General features: G+C 33.6%; 3 protein-coding genes across 11 annotated transcripts; 1 reads left to right on the top strand and 2 right to left on the bottom strand.

The window, feature by feature from the left end:
- Window positions 1-344: 344 nt before the first annotated feature.
- Window positions 345-6,946, bottom strand: LOC103869410. 8 transcript variants are annotated; one of them, XR_004458046.1, is made up of 6 exons: window positions 6,030-6,946; window positions 3,588-5,483; window positions 3,313-3,463; window positions 1,259-2,645; window positions 993-1,160; window positions 345-910 (listed from the first exon to the last, which is right to left on the bottom strand). XR_004458046.1 is itself a non-coding variant. In XM_033291237.1 (6 exons), exons 3-6 carry the CDS (start codon window positions 3,664-3,666, stop codon window positions 865-867), a joined length of 465 nt encoding a protein of 154 aa, XP_033147128.1. In that variant the 5' UTR covers window positions 3,667-5,483; window positions 6,030-6,164; window positions 6,385-6,869; the 3' UTR covers window positions 345-864. The 8 variants fall into 8 exon arrangements, 4 of the variants coding, with proteins under 4 accessions (XP_033147128.1, XP_033147129.1, XP_033147127.1 ...); XM_033291237.1 differs by lacking the exon at window positions 3,313-3,463 and having other exon boundaries at window positions 1,259-1,430; window positions 6,030-6,164; window positions 6,385-6,869; XM_033291238.1 differs by lacking the exon at window positions 3,313-3,463 and having other exon boundaries at window positions 1,259-1,430; window positions 6,030-6,164; window positions 6,390-6,869.
- A 3,711-nt stretch (window positions 6,947-10,657) lies between these two features.
- Window positions 10,658-13,640, top strand: LOC103869406 (E3 ubiquitin ligase BIG BROTHER-related). The gene is made up of 7 exons (XM_009147482.3): window positions 10,658-11,272; window positions 11,346-11,649; window positions 11,739-11,776; window positions 12,390-12,431; window positions 12,627-12,748; window positions 12,837-12,945; window positions 13,407-13,640. The coding sequence occupies exons 1-7, from the start codon at window positions 10,967-10,969 to the stop codon at window positions 13,458-13,460; spliced, it is 975 nt and encodes a 324-aa protein (XP_009145730.1). The 5' UTR covers window positions 10,658-10,966; the 3' UTR covers window positions 13,461-13,640.
- A 41-nt stretch (window positions 13,641-13,681) lies between these two features.
- LOC103869408 lies at window positions 13,682-19,897 on the bottom strand. 2 transcript variants are annotated; one of them, XM_009147484.3, is made up of 4 exons: window positions 15,996-19,897; window positions 15,698-15,872; window positions 14,459-15,026; window positions 13,682-14,219 (listed from the first exon to the last, which is right to left on the bottom strand). In XM_009147484.3, exons 1-4 carry the CDS (start codon window positions 16,181-16,183, stop codon window positions 13,909-13,911), a joined length of 1,242 nt encoding a protein of 413 aa, XP_009145732.2. In that variant the 5' UTR covers window positions 16,184-19,897; the 3' UTR covers window positions 13,682-13,908. The 2 variants fall into 2 exon arrangements, with proteins under 2 accessions (XP_009145732.2, XP_009145731.2); XM_009147483.3 differs by having other exon boundaries at window positions 15,698-19,897.
- Between the last annotated feature and the right edge of the window lie 333 nt (window positions 19,898-20,230).

Below are 20,230 nucleotides of genomic sequence, written 5' to 3'. Positions count from 1 at the left end.
TACCTTTACGATTAGTAGAATGCACATTCCTCTTTTTTAGAAATTTAGTAAATAGTAAAATGGACGTTCTAAAAGAAGTAGATGAACGTGTTTATTTTAGAAATTGTTTTCTACTATACTATTTTATGTTGAAGACGCATTCTACTTTTAGTAGAACGTATCTTAAAAATCTTATTTACCAAGTTTTTGAACAAAACAAAATTACCAGCTTGTGTATATGGATGTTTTATTAATTGTTTATATTTTTAATAATTTTTTTGATTCTCAAAATTATTTATTTCATTAGTTTTCAGAAATACAAAGGGTAAAAAGGAGAAAAAATGGACAAAACTAGTTTTATACCAAAGGGACAACAACCTGGTTTTTTTATTCTCTTTTGGCAATTTTCCCAAAAAAATATACTATAGTTATAAAATGTTAGAATACGAGAAATAAACTCTCTTGTCAAACCAATATCTATAGCTGAATCTGGTTTAACTCTCTGCAACTTGAAGAACCTTTGACACTTTAAGATTCTAGCCTGGAGATATCTCTCTCAAATATTTATCAATCAACTTCCCCATTCATTTAGAGCTTATCACCAAATCCACAAAGTAAAACCCTTTTTCTCTCTTCCCATCTTAAGAATCCGATTACTCTGAGATCAAATCATAAACCCCAGGAAAGGAAAAAGAAAACAGTGAGACAAATAGAGGATTACAGTTATCCAATCATCCCAGCTATTATCATTTGATCGTAGAAAAGATATACAAGTTTCTCTGAATATAGACAAGATAAGAAAGTTTGGTAAGACATAAAAGTCTTTCAAGTTTTCGAATATAGACAAATGTGCAAGTTTTGTAGAACATAGAAGCCAAAACTGATTCAGGTGAGCCTGCGGTAGTGCACCACAGCCAACTCATCACCAAAGCTGAATCAAACAAAAAGCAAAAAAAAGTTAGTGTTTTTAACTTAACATAATTTAATAGCTAACTTTGAAAGTTAGCACTTACTTTTTGGAATCCCTATGCACCCTTCTCACATAATTGTCTTCTAGCAATCCAGTGGACTCCATCACATTTACGCTACATCCATCATTTCCCGAAAGCTTCTTCTTCTTCTTTCCCAGCCTGTTGTTTCCACCTCTCTTCCTCTTACTTCCACCCACGTCATTCCACCTCCTAAACAAACAAACAATCAAACTATATTAATATATTAACACTTTACACCTTAATATTTTCCACTCCCCTCATATTTAAATGTTGATTAAGTTACTTACCAATGATCGTAGAACTTCTTCTCTCTGAAAATGAACAGTCCAATGGAATCTATGGGAGGCTTTTCCACAGACTCGGTTAAGTTTTTACTCTCAGCTTGTTTCAGTATTTTGCAAATCTCCTCAGCAGAAAGCCAGCTAGTCTTTGATTTAACAATCAAAGCACCAACCTCCTCTAAAAACCACCGACATAAGAATAGATATCAAGAGATAACGAACCAATTATATATACATAAGTCAAACTAAAAACATATATGCAGCTAGATGTTACTAAAACAGAAAAGAAAACACACACAAAATCTAAACTAAGTGATTCAGACAACAAATCAATGAACGCCATATACAATTAAACTCATGGTTTGAACTGATAGACAATATATGAGAAGCAGTGTATAATAATGAAACAAGAAAACAGGAGTTGCAGAAACATAATATACTCTCAGTACTTGTGTGAAAATGATACAAAATGTTCAGCCGGATCAAAGGCCTATGGCATCACTGAGATAGCCAAAGCTCAAGCTCATTTGTAAGTGATTCAGGCAACACATCAGTGAACGCCATATAGTGACAAAAGAAGCCAGATACAAACCACATTCAGGTTTAGTTATTGACTGAACAATGGAATGAAACAAGATACCTTCAACAAGCTACTTTACCAAACTGTTCCTTGTATCTTACACAAGTGCTCTACACACTGAGAAATGGAAACGTACAGAACCTAACATCTACGCAACTGAGACAAACAAGATAAGCTCATTTATCAAACTGTTCCTTGTATCTTCCACAACTGATTTACACATCATGACTGAACTATGGAAACGTTAAGAACCTAATATCTAAATCATTAAAACAAACAAGATAAGCTCATTGATAACGGCTTTTTCCAGCAGCAACAGAGTAGTAAGAGATTCGAGCCTTGATTTTGATAAGTGTTTCCCGAGGGAACATGAGAACATAACCACAAAAACATGACAACATGCCGTGCGTCATATACAAAGCACAAAATCTAAACGAATGCAAGTGATTCATGCAACAGGTCAATGAACACCATATATTGACTAAACTCATGCATGGTTTGAACTGATGGACACGAGTACAATATATATCAAGCAATGAAACATAAAAACAGGAGTTGCAGAGACATAAGATACTCTCAGGACTTGTGTGGAAATGATATGAAATGTTCCCCCGGATCAAAGGCCTATGGCATCATTAAGATAGCCAAATCTCAAGCTCATTCGTAAGTGTTTCTCACTAGGAAGCCATTATCAATGGCTTTTCCAGCAGCAAAGAGCAGTAAGAGATTAAGCCTTGATTTTGATAAGTGTTTCCCGAGGGTTTTCACTCCAATCATAACCACAAAAACATGAGAACATGCAGTGCGCATCTCCTATACAAAACACAAAATCTAAACGAATGTAAGTGATTCAGGCAACAGGTCAATGAACGCTATATATTGACTAAACTCATGGTTTGAACTGATAGACACAAGTTCTGCATATATAAAAGCAGTGTACAAAAACATAGCATACTGTGCGCATCTAAATGAATGTAAGTGATTCAGACTACAGATCAATGAACGCCACATATAACTAAACTCATGGTTCGAACTGATAGACAATATGTGCAAAGCAGTGTACAATAACGAAACAATGAACAAAAATTGCAGAGACACTAGCAAGATACTCGCAGGACTTGTGTGAAAATGATATGAAATGTTACCCCCGGATCAAAGGCCTATGGCATCACTGAGATAGCCAAAGCTCAAGCTCATTCGCAAGTGTTTCTCACCAAAAAGCCACTGATAATGACTTTTCCAGCAGCAAACAGAGCAGTAAGAGATTCTAGCCTTGATAAGTGTTTCCCGAGGGTTTTTCATTCCGATCATAACCACAAGAACATGAGAGCCTACAGTGCGTATCTCATACACAAAACACAATCCGTTTTTCATATCGAACGTGAAGCGATGATCAGATCAGCGAAGGCAATAACATACATATGATCGATCAAAAATCATGAAAATACATATGATCAGATCAACGAAGGCAATAACTTACCTAATATACGATTGATTGCTCTCTCAAATTCCACACAGATCGTGATTGAACAATGGATACGTACATAACCTAACATGTAAGCAACAAACAGCTCCTCGTATCTTCAAGGATTGATCTCATCAAGTTCCACACACGTGAAAACGCAGAGAAGCTAACATTCAATTCAACAAGAAATTACTTAATCGGAAACCAACGAGATCTCAATTACGTAATCGAAACAAACATGATAGCAATTACTAATCAGAACGATAGAAGAAGAAGAAGAAGCAGCTTACCATCATCTCCATGTTTCTCCTGGAGATTGCAGTAACCAGGTAGTCTCTTGCTTGGAACTTCTTGGTTCGCTCCCGCCATTGAGCTGAGAGAGAGAGAGAGAAACTTGAGAGCTTGAGAGCGCGATGTTGTTTTGTTTGAATTAGTTATTTTATAGTGGGGAAGAAGAAAAACTAACTGCCAGCAACGAGAGGAGAAGACTTTTTTTTTTTGACTTTTTGACTTTTTTGACTTCTAGTAACTGAGGTATATATACTCCTTTCTTGATCAATCGAGAGACGATGTAACCGCACATCATCGTCGGAGCTCTTTCTTCTCAAACTTGTGAGATTCCAAGTTCTTTCTCTAAGTTTAGGGATTTTTTTTTTTTTTTGTCAACTGCTTCTAAGTTTAGGGATTTTAATTTTTGTTTATTTATAAACTGTCTTCCCTTGTATGAAGTGGTATCATAAATAAAACTTCAATTATATTAAATTTAAGCTTTTAAATTAATAGAAGTTTTCTTCCATATTTACTAAAGATAACACTTCATTTAATCTGTCTCATCAAAAATGTAACGATGAAAGATGTATTCATTTTTGGTAATATAAAGACTTAGATCCATTTAGATTTTGAGATTTCACGGCTAGAGATTTAAGTCTCAGTTGGATATTTATAGATTTTATTTCATATTTAAATAAAAATGTTAGTTGGTATTTAAATTTTTTTGAATTTTGATCTACTTATTTATGTTATACAAATAATTATATATGTGTCTTTATTTTTATTCATTGTTTTCATATATAATCTGGATCCGTGGTTGAATCGGTAATCTGATAAACTGTATATTATCCAGTTTAAATTAAATAAAAATCTGTAATTAAAAACTTAATAAATCTTGGTGAAAAAACTGACATTAATCTTTGATCCCACACTGGTTGACCCAGTAAAACCCCAAAAAAATTGATATATATAAAATCTATAAAATAATATTTATCATCATGTGTGAAGAAAAAGCATCAACATTATTAAAACTAATGTAGTACAATGAAACATATATCACTGTACACCAATATGAAATCTTTAAATAACATATAAACGTTTTATTAACATATGAAGTCATTAATATTATTTTAAAATTATAGTATAAACTACCAGGTCGACTAAACACCTAATCAACCAATATAAATACTATAAAGTGACGTAAAAAGATTTATTGATGTATTGATATTTGATATATAACTACATCCGGCATAAATTAGGGTGTATTAAAGTCTTACCATAACAAAAATTAGTTTTAAAAATGCTAACATTATTAATAAATTTATTTAATTCTTTACCATAAATAATAATAATTTCATTTAATCACTTACCATAAATAATAAGACGAGATTGTAAGATGTTTTTTTTTATAGATATAAATGTGTTAGACTAAAGAATAATGGATTTGACATGTTGATTATATAGTATAGTTTTTAAAAAATATATTTCACCTAGAAGCAAGTTGGGTACAATTTTGTGTTTCTGTTTTAATATTACTAATATATGTAAATAAATTAAATATTTAAAATTCGTAAAATTCAAAAATAAAAACAACGTACAACATATAAATTTGAATAATGTATTCTAAATATGTAAAATTAACATGAAAATTGGTTTGGTTTATATATTTGGATAGAAAATCAATATGTATTTCAGTGTTTTTAATATTTCGGCTATTTATTTTAAATTATTTTCAAGTATTTTGGATAATTTCTTGTATTTATGAACATTTTGGATATTTTCTTAATTTTTTTAAATTTAATATATTTAAGTATATAAATTGTGATTTGAACTTTTAGGTACCATAAATATTTTGGCTTGGACCAGATTTGGATTTATTAGTTATATGAATCCATGTCTATGAAAATGCTCAAAGCCTGCATGAAGAGATGAAATCAGCTGAGACCTGCAGTTTCTCCTATCGACTCAAGTGATTAAACTAATGTCTTAAGGTTTCTGTTTAGGCTTGATCCTCACTTCACTATTCGTGGTCGCTCCTTCAACTTTGCTAGGCTGTTACAGATATGTGAAACTGCTCCCCAGCATTTCAACATGTTGGCTATATCAAGTCTTAGTATATATTCTTCTTCGGTTAGAGTAAAAGATTTCTAGGCAATGAAGAACAAATAGAGATAAGATGGTGAATTAGCTTACAAATATAGTGAAACCACTTAAGCTAAAATCACAACAAAAGGATTCTCTTACTTTTTCTCTGTACTTTCACATGACATTCATTGCAAGGAGATTGCGCCCCCTTGCGCTCCAATCCCATGAACTCCTACATCAATCACATCTAACAACTATGATCTAAGTTCTAAACTTCTGAAACGACAAAACTCTCTTCACAATCGTAATATGTCTAAAGTTATGGCATTGACATGTGATACAAAATCACAAACATTCTTGAATACAGAAAGGCATACCTTCTAAATGAGCTGAACATCATGAGATCATCCATACTTCTGCCTGATGAGGGTTGCAAGATATAAGCCGCTGAATGCAGAATCGCCTGACTCAACCATTCTTTCAAGATTTTCCCGATTCACATCATTGGCTTGCTACAGACAAACAAATGATGTTTCATATATGTATTAGTTTCTTTTAACAAATTAAAGGCATGCTTGCTTTTATCTTATGTCACTAAGAAATGGTTCAAGCAGAACTAGAATAACTAGGAAGCTTTACGCTTTATTTAGTTAAGAGTGACATCGCCAGTCAACATGAACACGGGAGAAAGGCAAATTAAAAACTTGCAAAGAAGTTGAGGAAGAACATAACCTTACAGCCGGCAGAGCTTGGGGAAGAGCACGGCGGTGCTGCGGAGGAGGAGGAGAAGCAAATAAGAGATAAAAAAATCAGTAGTAATTAGAAATGAACGGTGGATGAGGACAGACAAAAATGAATTTCTAGATTCTTAAACAAATCAAACTTCTTTTTATTCCAACAATTGTCATAATATATTTGTTTAAAAAAATTATAAAGCATAAACGTCTAAAACTAAAATATATGAGTGATAAGAAGACAAATGAAAAAAAGAAAGAAGATTTTATAATATCTCCATAAAACTAGTTCTGAGAAATGTTCCAAAAATAAATATTATAAACGTAACGAGTTGTGCTTCAAATAGCATAAAAAACTAAAACATGCTGTTCACAAAAAAGCTATAAATCCTCCAATACATTAAAAGAGAAGTCACTTTAGTGATTTCTGCTAACATGACATTAATATAGAGTTTCTCAGAAAAATTGTTATAATTCTATTGGTCGATTTTTTTGAATTTTATTTTTCATTTATTTTAATTAATCGCTTATGTAGACAAGCCCAAAACTATTGTCGATTTCGTTAAGTCCATATATAGCTAGGGGATAATAATTATCGATTTAGTTTAGCCTTGGGCAAGATTTAGAACTAAAACAAATATTAAAAACTTTCTTTATTATTCAAATAGTAAACTTGCGCATGTTGATATCATATTAATTACATTTGCTTAGAAAATATTTTAATGTTTCTAATTAGTAGGGGTGGGCGTTCGGATATCCGTTCGGGTCGGATATTTTGGATTTTCGAGTATTTCAGTATAGAGGTGTAGAATCCGTTCGGGTATTTCTGTACTTCGGGTCGGGTTCGAGTATTTTTAGTTCGGATTCAGTTATTTCAGATCGGGTTCGGATATTTAGATTTTGAAAAAAAAATTAAAATTTTCATTTCTCAAGTTTCTTATATTTAAAAATATAACTTTCAGATAACTATTTTTTTATTTTTAATAGATTGAATGGTTAATAGATTTGGACACAAAAATTTAAAACTAAAAAGGCATTAATTTAGTTATTTTTAAAAAAAATTGGATGTAACTTTTTGTTAATTTTTTAAATAAAAAACTTGACTTGCATTTTCGGATCGGGTTCGGGTGCCACTTCGGATATCGGGTAAAGTGCCCACCCCTACTAATTAGGTTGTTTGTTTTTAATAACTTACCTTTCTATTATGGATTACTTGCGCAAGTTGAAATCATTAAATATGCAAATAACTTATTGACAAAATTTGTTTTTAATAACTTACCTTTCTAATATGGATTACTTGCGCAAGTTGAAATCATTAAATATGCAAATTACTTATTCACAATATGGATTACTTGCGCAAGTTGAAATCATTAAATATTATCGATTTAGTTTACTCTTGGGCAAGATTTAGAATTAAGACAAATATTAAAAACTTTCCTTATTATTCAAACGGTAAACTTGCGCATGTTGATATCATATTTATTACATTGCTTACAAAATATTTTAATGTTTCTAATTAGGTTGTTTGTTTTTAATAACTTACATTTCTAATATAGATTACTTGCGCAAGTTAAAATCATATCATATGCAAATCATTTTTTAACAATACACATTTAATATCTTTTTTTAAACGATTTCATTATTTATTGTGCAAAATATTGTGCGTCATTAATATGAGAAATAAATCGACTGTATATATATAGGAGACACCCAAGGTCCTCTATACTTCTATCTGTTAAAATTTTGTTATTACATGACAGTGGCGATCGAACTCCAAAACAGAAGGTGAAACTAAATGTTACAGAGGAGAAACTGTTAAACCTGATGCTGAAGTACAATGGTGGAAAGCCAAGAGCTGAGGTGCGAGAGGCTCCAGCTTTTCTGTCATCCATCTTTTATCAGAGCCTTGATTCATTTTAAATTTTTTTTTCTTTTTGTAGACAAAACTAAAAAGTGTAGTCCAGTTGCAAGACCTATTAGATAAAACAAGAATGTTAGTTCCCCGTACAAGGTAGAACCATAAACTCAACTCTTTGTGTCTTGTCTCCCAAAAGCATGTATGATCTATCATTTCCATTTGTTGAATACTGGTAACGACAATATGGTCTTCCTTTTTTTATATGTAGACCAGGTCGTGAGAGTGATAGTGATCCAGAAGACCTTGAACATGCTGAGAAGCTTCGCTAAGTTAAAGCAATTATTGAAAAGGTTCTTTAATATTTTTTTTTTTGTTGAATATAGTATGGGAAAGTATTACATAGTATCATTTAGTAATACTATCTTATATCATTTTTTTGTTGAATATACTATCTTATAAGTAAGCTAGCACTATGCATTTTTTTATTTAATTCATGAGGTCATTTTCAAAGCAGTCAAAAAACCTAAAAAATTAATAATCGAACCAGCTACCTTTTTTTATTAGACCGGATATGAGTTCCACCAATAATCGTGGTCAGCTTACCAACATGGTGCATATATGTCAAATTGACAAATCTACGTTTAAGTAACCCAACCTGTAAGGGATTTAGATTTTTTTTGTGAATCTCGTGGACTGATCTATCGCAGATTGGGGTTCATAGGTGAAGTTTCAAGAAATTGTTATAATTTGATTGGTCGATTGTTTTTAATTTTTATTTATTTAATTTAGATCTAAAAATTTAAGATAAATTTAAAATCATTTAACATCACTTGCCATATAATCTAACGAATATTACAAATAACAATTTATGGAAACTAAATCTCGAAATTATAGAAAGATTAATAATGTTTTATTTATTACTTTTAATATTTATAAACTATAAAATACAATGAACGAAATTTTATATAAGATAATTATAATAGCTTTATACTCTACTTGATGAATTGTGTTCAAATATAATTATATAATAACTATTTTAAATATTACAAAATCCAAAAATGTTTATTAATATTATTTTTAAATTATTTATCGTTGTTTAAAGAATAAATTTATCATAATTTTAAAATAATTTATAAAATGCATAAAAAATGCAAGGCAAAGTTGCACTTTCAAGAGTTAAGTCGAGATCTGGATTAAAAATCCTAATAACTGGTAAAGAAGGGAAGCCGCATACAAAAATATTGAATGTTGTCTACAAATAAGTTTTTCAGAATATTTCGTAGTCACGGTACGTAATTTTAATCTACTTTTTTTTTCAAATACAAATTTAAAATAAATAAACTGTTGCAATTATTTATTTTTTGTATTTGCTTGATGGGTTGTGATGAGTTAGGAGACCGATGACGGTATCTCAATTTAATATTATTTCATGTTCAATAAAATTTAAAAATTTATAAATCTATCAAATAATGTTAACCCGTCAAATTGCTTACAAAATTTATTTAATTTTTTGCAAGTTTCTAATTGAATTTGCTTTCTTTATCGAGAAATGTACTTCATAATTTATATTATTTATGGATAATATTTTGATTTTTATTATATTTTTTTTTAATATGTCTACATAAATGTTTGTTTATTATTTATAGAAAAATAATTTTATTCACCTAAAATAAAAAATTATGAAACATATACAATACAATTCTAATTAATGATAATATAAAATCTGTTACTTCTAAAACTATACATTATTTATTCCATTTTTTGAATGAAAGTATCTTCGTAAACACACAAAATATTTTATGACGTTGCAATTATACATACACACAATATCTGCCTCTTCATACTGACGTTACTGTGTTCCTTCTCGTGAGGTACGGACCGAGAGAGAACACAGGGTGCGAGCCAGTCATGTTTTTATGCCCGCACAGGGTGCGGACCGGTCACCTAGTATACTCTAACAAGTAACAACACTCTTAAAAATGATAATAATAATTAACATTTAGTAAAAAGAAACATTATTCCAAAAACATTAACGATACGCCAAGCTTTTGTATACATGTTTACTTGCACGTCTCCGCGAAAAGTCTTGCAGTCCAGGCCCTTCTGCGCATATTAACATGTTTATACCGCTTGGCATTTGGTCGGCTCATTATCTGCATTTTCTTTCCTTGTCAGTGGTCACTACTCTGGATTTGTTTTTTCCTTATAGATAGGAATTAAGAGAAAGAATCGATAAAATTATCAAAAATTCAAGATAATAATTGGATTATGGGCATCTTCGAATAAAATAAAAACAATTATAGCATCATCTAGGAATAAATAATAAAAGTTATAGTCGAAATCATAGTTAATTAAATCTTATATGTTTTATAACATGAATATTGCATTGCTTAATTTATCAACCTTAATTTGAATTATGATATTGGATTAACACATACCACCTACAATGTCAATGTGTGAGGAGGTGCAAATGAAAAAAAGAACATAGTGGGTGAGATTAGAAAGAAACAATTAATATAGAGGGTCCTTGAAATAAAATCCAGATTTTCAAAATTTGAAATCAAAAGCATACGGAGAAACAAACACTATTTGTATTTCCCTTTCTGGTCTCTGCGTCGGCGTCGCGTCATCGTTTTCTCAGATTCCTGGAATCATTCTCTTTCGATACCAATCCCCTTCCTTCCTTCCTTCATCTCCGATTCGAACACCCTAGCTTCCAATCATGCCTATGGAGAACGACAATGACCACGCTGCCAAGGTCGTCCTCACCGTCGAGCAAGCGAGCAAGGTTAGCGACACTGCCGTACGGTTGCCGGAGAATCTTCCGACCGGCGTCGTCTCAGAATCCGGAGGTGGAAGCGAGAAAGGAGAGGAAGCGGTGGAGACGGCGGTGGCGGAGGATGTGGATGAGAGCGGATCGAATACGGAGGGAGAGCTACCTCCCCGATCTTCCTCAGCGAGAGTTCCGTTCACTAATCTGAGCCAGATTGATGCGGATCTTGCTCTCGCTCGCACTCTCCAAGAACAGGTGGCTCTTTCTTGATGCTGTTTGGGCTTTGTGGATTATTGAATATCGTTGTTTTGTATGTGTTGGATTTAAGGAGCGGGCGTATATGATGCTGACGATGAACAGTGAGGTCAGTGACTATGGGAGCTGGGAAACTGGAAGCTATGTATACGAAGAGGATGAGGATGACGACGAGGACGAGTATGAAACAGATGATGATCCTCAGGGAGATGCGCCAAATGTTAATGCTCATGAGGATGATCAAGAAGATGAAGGCAGGAATGCTGACGAAGAAGAAGTTGGGTATTCAGATGATGAAGCCTTTGCTAGAGCTATTCAGGAAGCTGAGGAAAGGGAAATGGCAGATAGGTTGTCTGCCTTAACTGGGTTGGCAAATCGTGAGTACACTTATTGCTTTCACTCAAGTTATTTTTGATCGGTGTTTTAGGATTGGTTGGAGATTTATGCTAACTGTTATTGGTTGCAGGGGTTGAAGATCTGGAAGAGGATGATCATACTTCTCAGGTAGGCTCCTTGCACTACAACAAAACCATTTTTTTGATTTTGAGCTTTAAACCTTTTTATGCTCGATAATATGAACCTTACTGCCCTAAAAGAACTACTCTCCAACGCCTTTTTGTTTAGTCATATGGTGGCCAATGGACAAAATTTTGACATAGAACCTGCCATTTCCGAAGTGATACGTCATACATGGTTCCATCTATCTACTACCCTTCTATCATGGCACTAGTTTGTTTTGTTTCGTGACAGTTTAGTTTATGGTGTTAACCCTTTTAGTCCGTAGGCCTAAGCAGACACTCCTGCCTAATTATTTACGGTTTATGCTACTAGAACTTTGCAAAACTGTGTGTTTGGAGGTAAAAAATACATTAACCATTATGGTAATCAGATCAATTGTATTCTGGTAGCGTTAGGTTAAGTGGTACTGGCTTTAGAGAAAGTTATGCTCACACCTTGCAGTATAGTAGCTCGCAGTGGACTGAAATTTGATGGATTCTGGTCCATTTTATGGAAAAAAAAAAATTTACTTACAGGGTAGAGAATCATATAAATTAAGGCTTCTTTGAGGTGATTTGATTCTGCTTCCACTCACGTTATGTATGCTTTATTTTTGCAGGATGCCTGGGATGAGATGGATCCTGATGAACTTTCATATGAGGTATGAAAACCTTCATAAAATGCTATGCCTTTCGGATCCTCTCATGATTTTGTGAAACGATTTGTAGCGAAAACGAATAGTATTGTTCCCAAAGTTGGACTCTAGTGTTAAGATCTGTCACGCCCTTTGATATGCAAAATTCAGAAGCCCAACACGTCTGTCGGCTTATAACTTTACGCTATCTAATGTTTGCAGGAGTTGCTTGCGCTTGGCGATATTGTGGGAACCGAGAGTAGAGGGCTGTCTGCTGATACAATTGCATCTTTGCCTTCAAAAAGATATAAAGATGGAGACAATCAGAACGGAACCAATGAATCGTAATGCGTTTTACTTAACCAATTTAGTAGACCATTGACAACTTTGTGCATGTTGCTTGGTAATTAGCCTTTTAATGCCTTGATGCAGCTGTGTTATATGTCGTCTGGACTATGAGGATGATGATGACTTGATACTTCTTCCATGCAAACATTCTTACCACTCGGAGTGCATAAATAACTGGTTGAAGATAAACAAGGTACGTCTTTCATAAAAAAAGAAGAAGAAAGAATCCTATTAGAGATGAGAAATCAATTAGTTATTGTTGTCAGCTGTGCTACGGATACATACCCTTTCTGATGAGGATAGATATATTCATGCTAGAAAACCGCGACTGGCAATTCCACAAACAAAATAATCTTTCATAATGGGGGATTGTATAGTCAGTAATGTAGAACATACAGACTATACATAGTTTCATGTTTGTTGAGTTTAGGGATTGCATTTATGGTATTGCCGATTGTGTTCTTTGACATTTTCGAAAATGAGGGGTTTGGTTGCTAGTAAAGCACAGAGTTGAACTTGTTAGTACCATTTTAGACAATTTACAGCATGCGACCATCTCATCAACTTTCCTGGGGATTAGGAACACTTCTCAGCATGTTGAAATTGGATTACTCTCAAAGACTAACAACTCGAAACTAACACATTATTCTTCAGAGTTGCCCGGTATGCAGCGCAGAAGTTTCAACTTCCACAGCTGGACAAAGCTAATGAGAGCAAAGGAAGAGGTTTCCAGGAAAAAAAAAAATTGTAAGCTAAAAAAACTTTGTCACCTTAGCTGTCTGTTTGTACACTATATTAAACAAAAGCATCATCAGATTTGCTTTGATCCTTTAAACAATCTCATAAATTGGAACTTTCGAAAAAGTTTTTGATTCTAGGTTCTGCTTTCATCTGTTTCCGCATTCGCAATCATTTTTATTCAGAACAGCTACAATCGATCTGTTTTTTTTTCCAGAAAAAACATTTAAGCTTAGACTATGTTCCTCTGAGATTCGAGGAATACATCGACATGGTTTTATGTCTGAATCTTTGACTAGGTTGAAACTAGTCTTATTACCTAAAGATGAATATCTGGACACAAAAAGTATTACGAGACGCATCCATGTGTTTGTTGTCCTTTTTGGAACATGAACTTAACGACTATAATATTGGTCGCCTACATGACAAACTGGCGAGTGGAGTTGCACCAACGGTCGTACGCTGGGGTGAGATTGGGCCACTCAGTGGCGGAGACTGAGAAATCTTGGAGCCAGTTTGTGAGTAAGATCTCTTGGTCTAATGCAGGCAATGTCGAGATCGCTTTGTCTATGGCTCGTTCCACCTCAACCCTCTCATAACCTGTCAGAACGGGAAACGCTAGCCCAAGCCTTGCGTGACTGAACAACGGTAGCCAGTTTGCAAGGAGCCTGAACTTCACTTGTCCTGGAACTTTTGTACTGTCTCGTGCCATCTCACCAATTAAGAGCGCTGCAAAACATTAGTGAGAATGTTTGAGCAAACAATGGACCATACAAATGAATAAAAACCTGATGACCAAGAATTAAACTTAGTAGCAACAAATCTAATAAAGTGAAATTATTCAAAACTAACGATATATTTAATCAAAATAGGCTAAACTACGTTCAACTAGGTAATATTAATTTAGAAATATAACAAAAAGAAAAATTCGCAATGCCAAGAAGAAATATAATGCCACATGTTATTACCTGAAATCTTAACCAAGAGGCCTTGCACTCTAGGAGCAGCCGTAAGAGACAAGGAAGCTAATCCAGAAGCGTAGCTCCACCGTTTTATACCTTCTTCCACCGCACCATAACGCCTAAGTTTCTCCGTCATCCACAACAGCTCCTCCGCCAGCTTCTCCACCGCCAGTTCAACCTCATTCTCCTGAAAACCACCCGCTCTCACCAACGCAGACTCCCTCCTCCTACTCTGCGATAACAAGTTACCAGTCATATCCGCCAAGGACCTCACCGTGTTGATGCACGTGCTCACCCCTCTCGCGTAAGAGGCAACATAGCCTCCTAGAGGAAGGGCACTGACCAGACGCAGAGGCAGACCACCAACGGGTTCGTCTGCGGTTCTAGAACGTTTCAAGGAGTCATGTAAACGCGCAGTGGTGCGTGCAAAGGAAGACGCGAGGGCCACTCGATTTACGTCAAGTAGTTCCACGTTGCAGCTCTGGGCGTTCTCTTCCATGATCTTCTCAGCCATTCCCATGGCAAATTGGTACTTTCTTGAGGTTACTGGAATCTCGTTCATTAGCGCTAGTGCCTACTCATAGTCATAGACAATGTTTAGATATTAGATGCATAAAATGGCAAATAAAAACCATTAATAAGTATACATATCGGACCATAGTCAATCGAATTATCCAAACATATCGAACTTTTGTATATGTGCATATTTACATTTATCTAAACGAGCAATAATTTCTAGCTCGAAACAGACAATTCATTTTTATAATAGCTTTGTTTATTAATTATGTCTACTTATTCTAGACACTAATTTTTTTGATCGAAAGACACTAATTAAGAATACAATTACAACTTAAAGATGTGTTCCACTCCCTCTTTGTTTTCATGTATGACGTGGCACCATGCATGTTGACCACGTAGCAATTACAGAGAAAATATGTCCACGTTATGCACCTCGTGTAGTATCCAATAATAGAAAGGTCCATAATCAAATGTTTATGATAATAGAAAAGAAGATATTACATTCAATCTGAGATCTGGCTATGCAAACATAACCTAGAAATAACACACAAGTCTACGTATGATCGCCATGACTCATGTCCTGATTGGTTTTATGATAGTTAGACCAAATAAAACTAAAACGCTAAATGTTTAAAAATGTTAACCAAAGTACCAAACAAAAAAAAAAACTTAAACGTTAATGCTAATTTAACATCAAATAATGAAAGATTACATGTTAACACTTACGTGACAAAGTGCTCTACCGAGAGAGTTAACGGAAGGCACATCAACGCCGTCACAAACCATCGTACCCAAATCCGCCGACCCTGAATACTTCACCAACGCCGTTGATGACGAGGAGGGAGCGGAAGCCGGTACCAACGCTTTCTCAGCCGCCGCGGTAAGAAGACCCGAAGCAAAACTAAAGGGATGATAAGAATCAGAATAAGCAGAAGGAGAAGAAGTGATGAGAGGAAGAGGAAGATAGTCCAAGAAAACCCTAAGAACCCAAAGGGCTAGCCACGCCATCATCATAGACATGAACCTGAGGTGGTCCGAAGCCGACCACCGCCTAGAAGCCAGCTCCGGTGTGGAGGCGGTGGTGGCGACGGAGACGAGAGAACGAGCGGCCGTGTTGACGGTGGTCATGAAGATGGAGTTGAGGAGACCCGTCGTGGGACGATTGTTTCTGTATGTGTATTCCAAGTATTGTAGCTCCCTTGACGACGACATTCTCTTTTCTCTTGTCTGCCTTTGTTCTTTCGTAGAGAAGTTAATAGTTGTTGGACCAGTTATGTATATGTGTATATATATGAAGATAGATCTTGGTTTGTATATTTCTTCTTTTCGAAGTATATGATGAGATGCACCGCCTATACGAGTGTGTTTTTCATCGTCGTGTAAGTATTTGATGTAGTGTCGGCTAAATCTTTGTCGGGGTCCATGCGTCGTCGTTTTCCCCGCATTCGTCAAAATGGCAAAATATATTTTCCACAAAAAGTTAGATGTGCGTAGAACGTCACTACTGGAGTTTACATAAATGGTTACTGGGACGCTTCATTTTTACATATTTTGGCTTACTATATTTATTTGGAATTGGAATATTTTCGGAGTTATTTGTATTCTTGGTTTGGAGATCTTTTGGTGCGTGTTGGTTGATATGCAAATTAATACGGTCAAATAATCTTCATAAGATGTCTTTCCGAATAACTTAGAGCATAACTTAGAGCATGATTAATCCGGGATTTTTAGGATAGGGTTCTTAGCGGAAATTAAGAAACAGTTTTTTAACTTCCGCTAAAAACTCCACTCTAACTCCAAGAACCTCGGGTTAATCATGGTTGTATGTAATACTATTGAACGATCATGAACATATGGTAGATTACATTACATGCCACTTCTGATGGCTATAAGTGGAACTCAAACGTGCTTGCTTCTCTATCCTTCTACGGGCTAAGCGTTCGTATTCCACCGCTTTACATAATTTTGGGAGCAGTGGAGGGAGGTATTCACATGTCGTTTCATGAATCAATACCTGAAAATCAACCATGATCTTATCATTTTTGCACGTAATTTTTCGGATGTTTGCATTATTGTTAGTAGCTGACTAGCCGTTAAGGATCGCTAAACACCAAATGTAAGTAGGTTGGTAACATATATAAAAAGGAATACCAAAACCCATGTTCTTAATAATTTTATTTTCCCATAAATAAATACTATGATATGTACGATTGCATAGTTGTCTTCCCTTTTCCAATTTTGTTTCCTCTTGATGTTCTGTTGTACTATTTTATTTTATTCGTACTTTGGTTTTTGTTTTTCTATTGTCAGCAAATGTACAAAAAAAATATCTAAAAGCCAAATTGACTTTACCCATGTGATCGAAATCCTTAGTTGTCTTGTTTCAGTGGTTTGCAGCAACGTCTACAGCTTCTATATACATGTCAAAATTAGTGGCGTTGATTAGTAAACAACAAACTCTATCAAAAGAAAATTAATATAATAAAAGACGTAACTGAGAACAAAGTTTACTGGTCTGAAAACAAGATCTGATTAGTCGAGGAAGAATGTCACTGATATCGGGTAACATTACGGCAGGCAAGCCAAAAAGTAAAGATAATATGCTTCTCTTGTTCTGCTTGTGAAATGCAACAAAAAAATGGCCAATACTTTATTAATCATATTTAAAATCGACTGATGTGTGTTCTTGAAGGTCAGACTATTTATGAGATTTTTTTATATGCGTCAGTTATATAACCTTGAGAAAAACTTTAACTAAGACGGTTATAATAGATATAACATTTGTGGGACTAAAAGTTGACTCCGTTCTCCACCTTTAAACTTTGTTCAGAGCTTCGAGCAGTTTCAGGTTTGAGGGCAAGGCCATACACTTGATGTAGTAAAACATAAGCTTGTGTCACGCCTGCACATTCTATTTATCATTACATCTATTTATCATTCTATATGACGAAACGTTATCGAAACTACAGAACTCAAGAATCGAAATAGGAAACACTCTTTCTTTCTAATCATTTCAATGCTTTAAAAAAATATCTCAAAAACTAAAGCTCACATAAATCACACAACTTATAGCTTATGCCATTGTTCGACATAGCTTATATAAAGATATTAGCAATCCTATTCCTAATCGTAAACACACAAACATTATCATCCTTATCTCTTTAGATCATAAACCAACTAGGGATGGGATAGCTTGTTTCTCAAGCTTCTTTCAAGCTAATTTCAACAATCTTCTCCTTAAGTTTTAAACTCATTTTCACTCCTCTCTATTTATTCTCGGACACATACTCCACTTCAACTTGTTCATTCTCTAATGAAGTGAAACTTTCTAGTATGTTTTTACTCCGGCCGTGAAACACATGGTTTTTAGTAAGTGCAATCAAAGACTTATTATCAATCTGTATTGTTACTTTCTTGTATGATTTTTTTCACGATCTCGCTGAGTACTTCCTGTAACCAAATCGTCTGTTTCATTGTCTCTGTAACAGCCATGAATTTGGCTTCACACAATCTTTTGTTTCTGAGAACACCATGTTATTGACCTTTCATCGAGATAGAATACGTGACCACAGAGCCGGCTCAAGAGGGGGGGCCAGCAGTGCAATGGCCCAAAACCCATCCCAAAATCATACAAATTTAATTACAGAAAGGGGACCAAATTTTTTTTTTGTTTTCTATCAAGGGCCCCTAATTTATTTTTAATCATCCACGTTGAATTTTGTGTAACCAGTTGTGCTTTTGCCATCAGTTGTGCTTTTGCCATCAGTGCCAACTTTGTGTAAACTATCGCTATCGCCCACCAGTTCAAGTTGTGTTGATCGCGAAAACAAAAGTCCAAGTGAAGTTGTTCCACGTAGATACCTTACTACAAGCTAATTAACTTCAACAGAAACATCATAGAAATTGACAATAATGTAGTTCGATGATTAGCAAAAATAGAAGAAGTAATTCGACAGCTTTTACATTTCCAATGTAAACCGAAGAAGTAAAGAGCAACGGAAGAGTACGACTAAAAAGTATGGAACTACGTATAGTTTACGAATATAGTTATCCATATATAAAAATAAGGGCTGATAGTCAACTTTTTGTTTCCATATCGTAATCAATAGCCCCACAGATACAACGTACTTTTCGAATAACATTGTTTGATTATCTTCTGACACATGAATATTATCTTACAGCAATTTGACGTACAATATGCTTTTAATAATCAATAAATACATAGATTTCCACTAAAGTTTGTTCTGGATAATATTAAATTGTTACATTCAATTAGATCAATGCATTCATGTGAATGGAAAGGCTGTCACGAGTAACAAAATTATTAAGGTATCAATTGCTGTCCTCAGATTTTGGATAGAGATTGATTATTAAGCATCACTTTAAAATTTCAAAGGATAAAGGTAATAATAAAGAGCTTTTCTGTTATCAAAATTTCTCAAATAAATATCTAAACTAAATAATATTAACATTTTAAGAAGATTTAATACTTTAATTAAGTTTTAATTTTTTTTTTAAAAAAATTGAATTACTTAAAAATTGACAGATGTAATGAGAGATTCTTCTCATCTACTTTATTAAAACAGAAGTACACTTATAAATTAACCCTTAATTTTTCAAATTATTTACAATCATATGGCACTGAAGTAATAAATTTACCTACCTTTTAGTATTCTTGTCTTTTATAGTTTAATTAATGAATTTTCCTAAAATAATGTATAACAAATTATGTTTACTTGATTAAAAACTATTTCATATAATCTACCTCAACAATAAATTATACAAAATCAACGTCAAAAATATAACAAAATTTTATTATTACGGAGTGATTATTTTTTATTTTGGTGTATTAACTATGTCTAAAAAACATAAAAGTATTATAAAAATACATAATATAAACCACAAAATTGTAAATAATATATTAAATTATTTAATTGTATAAATCAAATATAAAAATAGATAAATATTTTATTTTACATTAAAATTTTGATTCTAAAAAATACATTTGCACAAACACACGGGTTATATTTTAAAAATATGGTTGTAACAGTTGACGGATCAAAAAATAAAATAAAATTATTCACTATAAATTATAAAATAATTTTATTTAGAAATATATTAAATAATGATTTAATATATATATATATATATATATATATATATATATATATATATATATATATATATATATATATATATTTTTAAATGTATATTACCATTTATATAAGATAAATATATTTTTTTGCTAAGCAAAAACGA

The sequence above is a fragment of the Brassica rapa genome, chromosome A05 (genome assembly GCF_000309985.2).
Source record: "Brassica rapa cultivar Chiifu-401-42 chromosome A05, CAAS_Brap_v3.01, whole genome shotgun sequence".
Lineage (NCBI taxonomy): Eukaryota > Viridiplantae > Streptophyta > Magnoliopsida > Brassicales > Brassicaceae > Brassica > Brassica rapa.
The sequence above is the reverse complement of the archived record's forward strand: the minus strand, read 5'-3'. Positions and strand labels throughout refer to the sequence as shown.